At 42.8% G+C, this 13,365-nt stretch overlaps 1 protein-coding gene across 1 annotated transcript; it reads right to left on the bottom strand.

Annotated features, from left to right (window-relative positions):
* Positions 1 to 8,954: 8,954 nt before the first annotated feature.
* Positions 8,955 to 9,800, bottom strand: LOC113565519 (cylicin-2). The gene has a single exon (XM_026987785.1). The coding sequence runs from the start codon at positions 9,798 to 9,800 to the stop codon at positions 8,955 to 8,957; it is 846 nt and encodes a 281-aa protein (XP_026843586.1).
* Positions 9,801 to 13,365: the final 3,565 nt, after the last annotated feature.

Below are 13,365 nucleotides of genomic sequence, written 5' to 3'. Positions count from 1 at the left end.
AATGAAATTTTCAATTAATCAATTCATGTTAATTGCCCGCGCGAGGGTCGCCCCATAAGCCGGATAGGGTTTTAAAATCGACAAAAACACTACTCGTCGTAGCTCGTCACTTCGCTTTATTTGGTTCTCTTATTTTTTCTTTGGATATTCAATAACAAATCGAACTCACTTCGCTGGCGGCCCGACGCGGCGGAAGAGGCTCTGCGTCCGGAAAAAACTTTGATTAAAATTCGCATTGTAAAAAGATATTTACCAATGATTTACATTTTTTTGCTGCCATCCATTCCATTCCGTTGCTCCCCATTCTCCTCGGCTTTTCTGCTGCTGTTGTTCTAGTTACGTTTCGAGTTTTTTCCCCTCTTTGTTTCAGCTTGAAAGCAATCAGGAGGGGGGGGACAGAAAGAGCGGACAAGGAACGGAAAAATGGTCAGACCGGATCGAAGCTGAGAATGCTCTTTGGGGAGCTATCAATATTACTTTCTGATGGATTTGTATCACGATCTTGTAGCCAATCATTCTCTAATTTATATCGCTAAATTATTGTTTATAATTTTGGTAGCGAAACCATTACAGAACTTTTAATCTTAAGAATGAACAATTTTAAACAGTAGCTAAATAAAATACGTTCAAATATAACGTACAATAAATGTCTATATTGGCCGATATAGCCCAGTACTACATAGATCATAGTCAGAGGTGCAGACGTGGAGTAAAACCTATTATTGTTCGTTGTTTGCACTGTCCATTGTACCACATTGAAATCCACATAAATATGTACATACATACATATGTACATACATATACATATACATATGCTGTCGCACTGCAGCAGCCTATGCAGCCGTTCTCTCGCGTATTTCTCTCTTTCTTGCTTTCGCTATCGCTCTCTCGATCTTTCGCGCTCTCGCTTGCTAAAGGGCACCCACTTGGTAGTGCATATCATCTTGGATTCTAGTTCTTCAATCCGACATCGTCTTGAATAGTAGATCGACTCTTGGCGCTCTCATTTTAAGCCTTACTCTGTGGCCAGCAAATCAAATCAGCGTCTTGTTAATAAACGCAAAGGGACTAAGTGTTTGTAGTGTAATGATTGTTCTTCGAGCTCAACACTTGCTTCTTGGCCTCGCTTCCATTTGCCTGTCTCATGGTGGACGAATGTCACTAGACGATCATTGTTGGTGGAAAGGAATCCTCCAGGGATCCTGCACTGGAATACAACTGGGATATTTTCTGTCCTTCCTTCCGAGGAAAGGAAAGCATATTTAGTATTTAATCCTTCTTTCATCTTTCTAGAACTGAAAACTTCTACCCTATTGATTGATTAGATAGGGTACAACAGAGAGCATATACATACAACGAGATTGGAACTCTAATTGGAAACCGAGTAAGCCAGCGATGGGGCTGGAAGTTGAACGGAAACAGAAGGTGAACCTCGGGCAGCGTTTGAGATTGATTTTGCTAAATTCTGTGATTGCAGTCAGCAAAAGTGGCAGCTACAACAGTAAACCATTGCTTACAAAGTAGTCAAACAGTCAAAGAGTCGCCTCTTGGATTGTCGATGGCATGAAAGATACAGATACAGATATAGAGGAGGATGCAGTGAGAAAATTCTGGCCCTCGCTTTTTGCATAACTTATAAATCGATGACGTTGGCATGCGAGCGCATCTCGAGGCCCTCGCAGTCGAGACATTTGCATAATAAGGCAGCCCGTGCATGCAGCAGGAAAACTTGGCTGCAATTCCCTGGGCAGGGAGTGGAAAATTGCAGGGGCAGGGCACGGGTAGATGTATGCGTGTGTGTGTATGTGTTGCCTCTGGCAAACTGCAGATGTGATAGAGATGGGAGCGTTTCAGAGTGTGGGGGTGTGGGGGTGTGAGGGTGAGGGCTTTCCGGATTCTGTGTCAAAATGGCGCAGAAAAATGCTCAAGTGAAGGAGCAGAGCATGAGCAGGATCCAACGACTGCAGCGCGCTAGAGTGGAATGAATTTGACACATCGAAAGCTAAGATATGTACATACATATATCCCTCTGCTCCCTCCGCACCGTTGCGACTTCCCCCCCATAATGATGGTGTGTGTTAAAATCTTTTCCATGTCGATTCCAACTACAGATTAATATGTGTGTCAGAAATTATAAAAACTTCTTTGTTCATTTTACAAGGGAATTGTCGTCTGCTCAAAGAAGAATTTTACATAAATGGAGATTCTGTGTTGGAAATTTGCAACGAACCAAATTCATATGAATGTAGGTTGATAGGCTAACAGGGAGACTTTAGCTGTGAAATGTTCCATCTAGGGCACTGGTTCTATCTACGGGACACCTCCTCAGCAAGGGCCTTGGGTTTTCCTTCTCAAAGTTCTACGGAATCTAAAGACTTCTTAGGGAATCGATGGGCAGATTTTGAGCTACAGTGAGGGTTTTCATCTTATATCATATTACTTAAAGACGAGGAACGAGGTTTAGGGATAGGGTTCAGACGACTCATTTCTTGTACAGTACTCTCAAGACGTCCGAAAGAAGCGAAACAAGAATTAGCATTGATCAAGACGAGGGTGACAGCATTCTAAACGTGTTTAGTGACTCCAGATCTCGAATTTCACCGATTTTGGAATCGATATCATGCTATATAAGACATTGTTCGAGATAAGAAAGTTTTTCCTGCTCGATTTATGAGTTCTTTGAGGGTAGAATGGAATTTTGTGAGAGCAGATAGATGGGTTTCTTCTTTATAAAGAAAATGCACCTTGTACGAACCATCGTTTGCATTACTTTAAGTGAATAGTCAGCTCGAAAGGAGTCCCATCTCACTCCCTGCCACATTTCACATGTCTTTCACGGTACCCTTTAGATATATGCCAAGAAGGTTTGAACATCAGTGAGCATCCCACATATCTATCGGTACAACTGTTGTGACACCAGGGACCCAAGGGGGTCACGTGACAGTTGGCCCTTCGACCTCTCATCGTTGTTCCTGTCATAGCCCTCCAGCATCTACAGCAACGTCTAGATAGAGTTTGCAGTTGTAATCGATTGGTTTGGAATTCCATTTGTGGTAGCACCGATATATTATCCGGCTAACTACAACTATACGTTTGAATATACATACATATGTACATCTAAGTAGTATTATACACATGTATATCATAATAAAACCTGTCCTTTCACATGCCATAGAATTTGTGCACTCGTTTCGATTCAATGGTCAGAAATTGTGTTCCCAAAAGTGTTCTGTGTCCAGCCTGCGGGTACATTCATTGAATTCCGTTCTATTAAGCATCGAATAAAATTTGAATAAAGTTGAACTTTGCTTTGGGAGTTTTTCCAAAGTTCCTCCCCCCTCCCATCGACCATTTCCGTATAGAATCTCCATATTTCGTATAACTTTATTTTTGTTGGGGGGATATTCGGACCAGTACGTATCTCTGGGCTCTCCCTCTATATAGGACTGTATACATTAAGTCATAACTTCATTTGTCTGCCATGGGCATTCATTTAGTTTATGTTTGTGCAACTCTCGCGGTGCCCTCCCCCTCAACCTCCCCCTGTCTCCTACACATATCTCTCTCTGTATCTCAATAAATTCATTTGGGTCTTGTTACAGTACGAACTATGAACGGGGATGGTTCCGGCCCCACCATCAGCACCAGGAAGAGCAAGAGCAAGAGCAGCACCGCCATTGCCATTGGCTAATCTTGTTGCGCATTGCCATAATTTTCAATTTACATGCACCCAGGGCCCGTGCCCCCCTTCAACAGGAGGCCATCCTGCTGTTCTGGAAGTCTCTGTTCGGGCGTTATATTGGTCACAATAAATTGACTGCAATGGGCCCCCCAACTCTCTGTGTTGCTCCTTGAGTGTGTGTGCGTGTGTGTGTGTATTCCATTCGCTTGATTATGGCCTGCAGTTAGCCCCCTCTCAATGGCCTTCAATATGCCGCACCCTCCACCCATTACACTGCAGTTGCATTAGCCGCCATTCGCCCCCTCTTGAAGTGCAACATTTCGATTTGCGCCATCATTGGTCGGGGCATCCTTTGTGCCGGCCATAGCCTAATCATTGACACATTCATTGATGCATCCGAGCGCGCTGTGGCATATTTACGAGCTGTCCTAATTGCCCCCAAGCAGATGCCTCGTTCCACGATGCCGCAGCACTCTACTCTACACTCTACAACACCCTACAGACCCCAGAGGGCAAGTTTGGCCCAACGCGAGCGAGGTGCATTTCCCCCGGGGCTCTGCCTGGGGGTCACATATGTAACTTCAAGTCTAATTTACATTGGGCTAGATATAATTTAATCATTGAATGTTGGCATAAATTCAACTACAGTTCATAAAGTTCAAGTTTTAATTAGGAGATCCGGCAATTTACTTTCCGCAGTATTTTAAACAATTTATTTTGTTCCGATCGATGTCATTTAGAAGCATAAATCGCACCAATCAGCACTTTCGGATGAGCGAATTATTCAATAATTGGCTCTTACTCGCATGAGAGTTTAATGAACAGCTATTGGATTATCTATACCATTTTAGCTGGGAGGATATGGTATAAAGATCCACATTAAATAAATTAAAAGAACTTTTTTTTTTAAATTAAGTTTCGAACGATTTGTTGCTATGTTTTTTTTGGGTGGAGTCACACTTTGTGATGTGATAATAAATCTCTTAATAAATATATTCATTTGGATAATGGGTTCATAGAAAATTCCATCTGGGTGTCACAAATATTTCACACAAAAATGTTATGCCCTCTGCAAGGGGTTATGCCCCAGCAACAGCTGAAACAGTATGCAACGAAAGCAGGGGCAGGGGCATACATAGAAGCTAAAGGCCAGGCTTTTCTAAAGCAGTAGGATCCTTTTGGTCCCCGTAAACAATAAACTTCTTCACACACGGACACATACCACAGAACAACAGGCACACACACACACAGATACTCAGAACGTATGCATGCATGGGAGAAGAGAGGATTAAACTAATTTGCAAGAACATTGAAAATCCTTAAAAACTGTTGCAGTGGCTGCATAGAGAGAGAGCGGATGGAGTAGGCAAATACTGAGAGGTTAGGAGATTAAAGCAGCATGACATCAGGGATGACTAATAGTTCCGTTTTTGGTATAGCCTCTATAGGTAGTATATAGAAAGATAAACGAGGAAATGGATATATATATTGATTAAATTTTCAATCTGCTGGAAATCGAATCTTCCACTAATTGTCTTCTAATTCGACTTTCTAATTCATTCAACAGTTTTGCAATAATATTTGGCTTATTTAATTAATATCTTTGTTTAAAATGCAACACCTATTTTATGAAGCAATTAATTCACATTTATTATTCAATAGTTTGGGCCCAAGGGCGCTTATGGTAAGCCGCTTTCAAAATACTGTTTTCGGCTGCAAAACTCTTGATTGTACCTGATTAAAGCCTTCAAGAATTGGCAGTGCTGTACGTGAATGCAAACAAATTTATTTATTCCGAGTGCGAAGTCGAAGAAGTTTCGAATTTAGTTCCAGAAACAAGTTCCAGCCATGAACCATAAACCCAAATTGGCATCGCTCGCCCCCAACGAATGGCTCCCATGCGTGTGCGAGTGTGTGTGTGCGGCCATGATGCCACTGCTGCCACTACTGCCACTCGTACTTGCCCCCCTGACCTCATGCAGCAAGCCATTTTCCCCTCCGCGGTTGGGGGTCTCTGCTGCTGGGGGAACTAAGCAACTTGTGTATTGCGTTGCATTTCAACTTAACTGAATTATTAGTCGACTTATGTGAATTATGATCTTTTAGTGCTGATACACCAGGCCCCATCCTCGTGGCACGGCACCCCTCATGGAGCTCTGCACTCTCAACCACTTTCGTTAATGCATTTGCCCAGTGGCCATGTGGGATTGTTGTTGTTGTTGTTGTTGCTGTTGCTGTTGCTCTTGCTGTTGAGGCAATTTTCCAAAAACAATAAGGAAAACCCATAGAGACACACACACAGAGAGAGAGAGAGAGCGAGAGAGAGAGAGAGAGAGAGAGAGAGAGCTGTGTGATGTTGTGGGAATTTGAACTGTTGACTGCTCACCTTGCAGCTGCAATTCACCCAGAAACAGAACCAGAAACAGGACCACAGCCAGGGACCATCACAGACCTAAACTTTTCTCTTTTTTTTTTGTTTTTTTTTTTTTTGTTGTGGGTATTGTTGAGGATGAAGCTTCTCCTCCGTTCTGGTCTGGGGCTGGGGCTGGGTCTGGGGCTGGAGAGCTTTGTTATATTCATGCCGTTGTTATTGGTCTTTGTTGTTTGTGGCATTGCAGTTGCTAGGATTCCAGGAATCACCATGGGACAGCCAAAGCACTGGCACCACCACCACACCTCCCTCAAAGCAGATTGCAGCGTAACTCATCCCTGGACATGATGGGGACAGCCCCAAAGAAAAGACACGAGATTGAAAGGCAGAAATCCGGGTATCGAATCATGGAATACTCTCATTCGAATGACAGATAGAGCGCTGTTAGCACCCCACGTTAACAGTATGTTACCGCTCCCGTTAACAGCTCTCCGTTAACAGCTGCCGATTACAGCTCTTCTGTACTGCTCTCCGTTAACAGCTCCCGGTTAAAACTCTCTGCTACGAGTCTGTGAGTGCACTGGAAGATCGTTCTTGTCCCTAATCGTTGAAGCAGTTCTACGACCTCCATCCACTCTCTTACACTCTCTCGAATAGTCATCCGATCAGGCTTATAAACCATATCTACCAAACGTCAGTCCAACCTCAGAGTACCCTTTTTGGAAGAGAATAAAAAGAAAAAGCTTTTAGGCCCAGACGAACTTTACTTAACCCCGAGCTCGGATGTCTCCCCAGACCATGGGCTCTCTCCTTAGCCTCTCCGGCTCGGCCTGGCTCGGCCCCTATTCTCCAGTTGGGTGAGAATGATTTATGACGCTGGTCTGAAGGATTAGCATATGAAACCAAACAAAGCTGGTTTGTCCTTGCAGCATCGTAGTGCTCGTCGTCCTGCTCCCCCTTCCTCAGCCTCCCGCCTCTCCCTGTCCAACTAAGCCAGTTTCCGTTTGTTTGGTTAGGCTAGAAAATGGACAAGATTTTGGCTAAAATCGAACCGGAAATGGCTTAAGCAAACAAACACACACGCATGGCAGCTCAGGCTTCCAGTCTCCAAGGGTAAAATCTGTGCCTGTGCCTGTGTGTGTGTGTGTGTGTGTGTGTGTGCAAGGACAGGATTCAGGAGGCAAGAGGCACGACCTGCAGTCTGCGTAATTAACCTTAGACACGGACGGGTTGGCGTTGGCCTACCCGCCTGCCTCCCTTCGCCCATGTGTCTGTAGCATATTCATATTTCACTTACCTTTTGGCAATTAGAACAATGCAGGTGTAGGGCAGCCAATTGAGCTTTGATCCCTACGTCCAAGATGCCTCCGATTTTCCTTCTAATTATGTTTTCTTTAACCTACGCGTGTGTGTGTGTGTCGGGTGGGGAGGGGTAGGAGTTTCCCTCTTTATAGAGTTCTGCCTCATGTAATCTCTCACTAAGCAGCCGCATGCATTGGCTAATTTAAAGATAACTATAAAAGGGGCTTGTCTCAGTCTTGAAAGGGTTTATGTCTTAAGATTATACATGTTGCCACATAAGAGTATGTACATATATATTGGACGTGGGTCTAGATAATGAAGGCATTATATGTGTAGGTAGCCCCTTTCGGTTTTGCCCACACAATTAATATATATATTTCTGAGCATTGAACCAATTTAATACGATTAGACACTGTTCTAATTTGATTGAGTGAAACATAAGCTAACCGTAGAGCATCGATTAAATGGCCTGATACAGATATTCTGATACAGATATTGCCCAAAGACCCCGAGGGGGCTGTTGTCCAGATCCAAACGTCAGATGTTCAAATATCTTGCAACAAAGATTTGAGTGAGGTAAATTCTGTCATAGATCCATTCATTCATCATCGCTTAACGAAATACTTTCACCATTAGGACTAAAGACAAGTAATACATAATACGAGTAGCAAAGATACCAATCAATTTCCACAAACACTCCCGGAATGAATAGAGGCGTAGAGGTGGATCTTAAGAAGCGCGAAGAGGAGAACAAACGCACCACTGTCTTTGGGCATTGGAGGTGGGGAGGTGGGATCGGTGACCGTCAGTCCATCCTTCAGTCCCAATTCGCCAAGGAATTCTGTAAGGTTTTTCCTGGTGGCCTCCTCAATACTCTTTACTGTGGACTGTAGAGAGTCCGCTGCTTGCCATCCTTCATCACAGTGGTCAGAGCGGGGCTGGATTGGGGATGAGCTCTTATACAAGCAGTACTTCCACGGCATACTTCGCGGAACAACATCCCTATGTGCTGAGGATTCCATGAGACACTTTATCAAAAGAGAGCCGCGGGGCGCAGTGTGACTTGGCCAGGTCAGAGGAGTCACAGGAAATGCAGTATTAGCTGTGGAAAGAAGAGCAATTCGGGACTAACAGCAGAACTGAACTTACGCCATGAAACAGTGGCAATCATGAAGAATGAAGGCTCTAGAAGAGAAGGCTTGCCGCGACCTCTGGCTTTGAGGGCCACTCTCCCTTTAAAGACGCTTGATTTATTGGCAAGGCTTTCGCGGAAAATCTATTATATTTCGCAGAGTTGATTGAAGCAATCAATCCGTAGCCCCATGAAGTGATTACTCAAATCGGAAGACTCTTTTCGGTGAAAAATCGTAGCGTGCTATCATCGGGCCCGAAAGATCTTGGATCTTTGGCACCTTTTGGGTGCTCCTGCTGTTCTCTTTTAATAACAAAATCCTTAGATCTTTATGTAAACCTGTACTGGAATATCTGTAGTACGTAAAGAGGTTCTTTACTGGGTCTGATTTGTGTGTGTGTGTTTATTACCTAAAAAATATCATGGAAAAAGGAAGGACGCGCCACAATGCATGCTCCAGTCTTGGCTCAGTGATGTCCGTGATCGTGTTCGCTGCTTTTCTTGGAGGACTTGTGCCACTTCTTCTTGTGCTCGGCGCTGCCCTTCTTGCCCTGCTCCTTTTTGTGGCCCCATTTCTTGGAGTCCTCGTGCTTCTTCTTGTGGCCCTTGTGGCCCTTCTTCTTGTGTCCCTTCTTGGAGTGCCCCTTCTTGCCGTGGTGCTCCTCGTGCCCGCCCTTCTTGTGCTCCCCCTTCTTGTGGCTGCTGCCCTTCTTGTGCTTCTTGGCCTCCTCGAAGCTGCCGTGCTTTTCCTCGCCGCCCTCCACATGATCCTCGTCGTAGTACTTCTTCTCCTTCTTGTCCTCGTTGAGCTTGTGGACGTTGTGCTTGCCCTTGATGGAGTGGCCCTTTTTGTAGGAGCCGTGATCCTCGAACTCGCTGCCCTTCTCCCCCTTATCGCCCTTCTTCTTCTTCTTGTGGTGGGACTCCGAGTGCTTGTGCTTCTTCTCGTGGCCCTCCTCCTCGCTGTGCTCGCCTTTCTTGCCCTCCTTGTCGTGGTGGCCCTTCTCGCCCTTCTCCGACTTTTCGCCGTGCTTGTGTTCCTTCTTGCTCTTGCCACCGTGCTTCTTGTAGTGCTCGCTATGCTGCTCCTCGCCGGACTCCTCCTCGCCGCCCTCCTCGTGCTCCTCGTGCTTCTTGGAGGCGGCCACCAGTTGATCCTGATCCTGCTCCTGGAAATAGGGCTGAAAGTCGACCAAGTCCTGCCCCACCAGAGGAGAGGTTATGGCCATGGCCTGGTCCGGGGTGCGGTGCAGAGCCAAAGCGGCTGCCACCAGAAGCCCCAGCAGGGATATTCCGTGCCACGACGGCCACATAGCTGACTCCGGGTGTGTCTTTCTCTGCCACTCTGCCTGTCTTTATCCTTCTGAGCTCCTCGCTGGCCGATGCTGATGCTGATGCTCCTTCTACTAATGCTGCCTGCCACTGATGCTGCTGCCACGCCCGCTTATCGCCGTCTGCTGGTCTCGCCTCGAGCCGTTGGAGGTTTTTATCTAAGCTCTGCCCTTCCCTCTCTTTCGCCCAGTTTGCGGCTGATTTGCCAACTTTTCTGTCCCTTTTTTTGTCTTTTCTCTCTTTATTTGGTTTTTGTTTCTGTGTATTTCTTTTAATAGAGGGTACTCGTGGGCTCCAATGGGTATGTTGTTTCGTGGAGGGATGTGTAACAATCGACTGTTCCGGTTTGTACGGCTTGATTTTTGGGTAGCAGGTAAATTTAATATGCCAAAGATTTCTTTAATTATGTCAACAATTTTCGGCGCATTATTAATTCAGAGAATCGGGGTCACCACGGAATCGAACGCCATTCAATAGCAATTTATAAAAAATCGGAAACTTATGACATTTCATTTCTAACTATTTAGATAATTAGATATAAACTATATCTGACTATCTCTATAGACTATCTCTGAGTCTAAAAGTCCTTTAGAATATTTTCGTCTACAGTCGTCAAGTACAGTCAGAGGAGAAAGCACTAACATTTTAGTATTTACACCAAGATTTAGAAGCTAATTTGCTCCATTAATGTAAATAATTTTAATATTAAAATAAACCAGTTAAAATACAAATTGAATATATTATATTTTTATTTTAAAATATTTTGAATTTTGTTTCTGACTTTTTATACATTTATCTTTAAATTAATGTGAATTTTAATTAATTTACTATTTTTTTTAATTTGTATTTTAGAGTACTTTATATTTTGTTTCACACTTTTTTTACATTTATGTTTAAATTAATGTGAATTTTATTTAATTTGCTATTTTTTTTATTTGTATTTTAAAGTATTTAATATTTTATTTCAGACGTTTTTTTACATTTATGTTTAAATTAATGTGAATTTTATTTAATTTGCTATTTTTTTTAATTTTTTTTAAAGTACTTTATATTATGTTTCTGACTTTTTTTTACATTTATGTTTAAATTAATGTGAATTTTATTTAATTTACTTTTTATTAATATTATGATGGGCACGTTTCTCTGAGCTCCACTCTAACCCTACAATTCGTACACCTTGCGGGGTATCTTCTAGTCGCATTCAATAGCTGCACCATTCTTATTAGTTTTTTTTCTTAGATTTGGATTTTGTTTCCCTGTTTCTGTGTCTTTTGTTTTTCCTCTAAGTGCATAACGTTGTTCGCAACTGCAAAAAACAAACCCTTCGAGCTGGCCAACTTCTTGCGGTTTGGGAGGTTTTTTCTTCTTGTCGTTCGACCAAATGCTACTGTTGTTGGCCAAAACAAGCGACTTTTGTTACGTGGCCCATTGCAAGACCGAACCAATTTCCAGTTACCCAGAGACTCGAGTGGCACGGTGGCACAGTGGATCCAATTGGCTTGCCATCGGTTAAATTTTACTATTGACGAATGATGGATTTCGGGGGGCTCTAGCCTCTTCCTCCCCCGGCTTTTGCCTGTCCCTATCAATCATCGCTGCTTGCTTGTTTGATTTCAAACTTAATTAATAATTTATTGGTCACTTGTGAGTGTCTTGTATTTGGTTGATTGATAACAACAAAAGGGATTCCGACCACAAAACGCTTCACGGATAGGGAAATGGGAAGTGGTTGTGGATGACCGCATTGGCGGTTGGTCGGACGGAAGAGAACGGCCAATCGAGTGTAAGAAATATATTCTACCATCTGTTGACAATCAATGAATCACTCAGGTCCGCTGGCCCGCTTGTTCTTTACAATATTTCAATGGGAACTACTATTTTCATAGATTTAGAGGCCCAAGTGTTCAGAATCGATTTGAAACCAAAAGTCTTCGACAAGTCTTCGAGTAATTTATTAAAATATAAGAGAAGTACATATGAATAAAAAATTCTACAGTTTTGTGGTCTAATCTCAAGATTCTTGTGGTTATAAGTATAGTTGAAATATAGGTATTGGAATATTTCCCATGAAACTCAATAGGTATTCATGAGCACAGCTTTTAGCATACTTTAATCTACAGTTTTTTAATCATACTTAAGGGCTCCTATCCTAATTAACCTCTTTATGAGCGTCTTAAGCGTTATGGGTCTGATGACCCAACACCCCTTTGAGCCAACTCATTTATGGAAGCCTCATTGTTGCCTTAAAGCCGCTTAAACCCTCATAATTTCACTTTTTCTTACTAAATACACTTACCCTTAGATTTTATCCGGCTTCTTTGGCCATGCTGTTAAATTGTTTCCATTTGGCAGAGGAGGGTCAGGGTCTGGTCGAGACCTTAAAATTTAGTTAATTCTTGAGTACATTTGCACTGACTGAATACTACTGTATACATACCTTAAATACTTCTGATAGTATATCCCTTTTAGCCTTCTGGAATATTCATTTATACGGTCGGGAATCCTAGAGTGGAATAGAAACAAATTAACTAAATATGTAATTTAAATACAATTCACTTTGATTTAAATATAGAGTAAATGACTTCTCTTTAAAAAACACTCTAAAACAAATGTAATGCATTAAATTTGTAAGAAATATATTTGAAAATATTTAATTTAGATTTTAAATATATTTTTTTTAAATATGAAATATATTTAAATCTACTTTTTTCGTTTTAATGGTAAAATAAAGGGAAAAAATAATTTATTTTTTTAAAATTTCCGATTGATTGGTAAACATTTTTAAAGCCAAATGAAAAGGTCTTTTTCTGGGGGTTAATTTTCAGTTTTAGTAATTGTAATATTTACGAGGAGAGGAGTCTCTTATTTTACCATTCAACGCCTTTTTTTACAGGTGGGTTATTCTCTTTTTATCTTCTTTTTGCCAACTGCAGGCATCTGTTATAGCCAAAGTTTCTCGCTTGTCCTAGGACTATAGCCGCTCTTTAAACCCTCTCATTCCTGGCTGCGACTCTCTGATCGGGCCCTGAGTCATGTCGACACCTTTCGGTATTTATGCGCCCGATGCGTCGCCATAAAGTTCTTCAGGTGCGTTATAAATACACGACTTAAAGTTATTCCTGTATATTCTGTCGTCCCGTCGTCCCGCCTTCCTGTCACCCGGTGGCCCTTTCCGCTTTAACCTTCCTCCACTTCCTGGCCATCTCTTTTGCCATTTCTCGTTCTCTCTCTCCTTCCATCTTGGGGCACAACCTGGGCACAGGAAATGCATTTTAAATGTCGGCGGCGGCATAAATAAACCGTTAATGTTGTAATGGTGGAAAAATTCTTGGAGGCGGAGGAAGAGGGGCAGGAAGGGAGCCACCAATGCGTTGGCTTAATTTATGAGCCACGGCAACAGCAACAGCAACAGCAGAAGAAGAACGAACAGGACAAGCCCACAGGACGACGACGTAGTGGAATTTCATTCGATTTCGCATTTCGATACGATTCGATTTTGGGGGAAAACTCTCTCGCCGGCTCCCCGGCTCCCTGGCAAAAGTTTGA

This window comes from Drosophila persimilis, unplaced genomic scaffold, assembly GCF_003286085.1.
Source record: "Drosophila persimilis strain 14011-0111.01,24,50 unplaced genomic scaffold, DperRS2 tig00000124-arrow-pilon, whole genome shotgun sequence".
NCBI lineage: Eukaryota > Metazoa > Arthropoda > Insecta > Diptera > Drosophilidae > Drosophila > Drosophila persimilis.
Note: the sequence above shows the minus strand (reverse complement) of the source record. Positions and strands in the feature narration are given on the sequence as shown.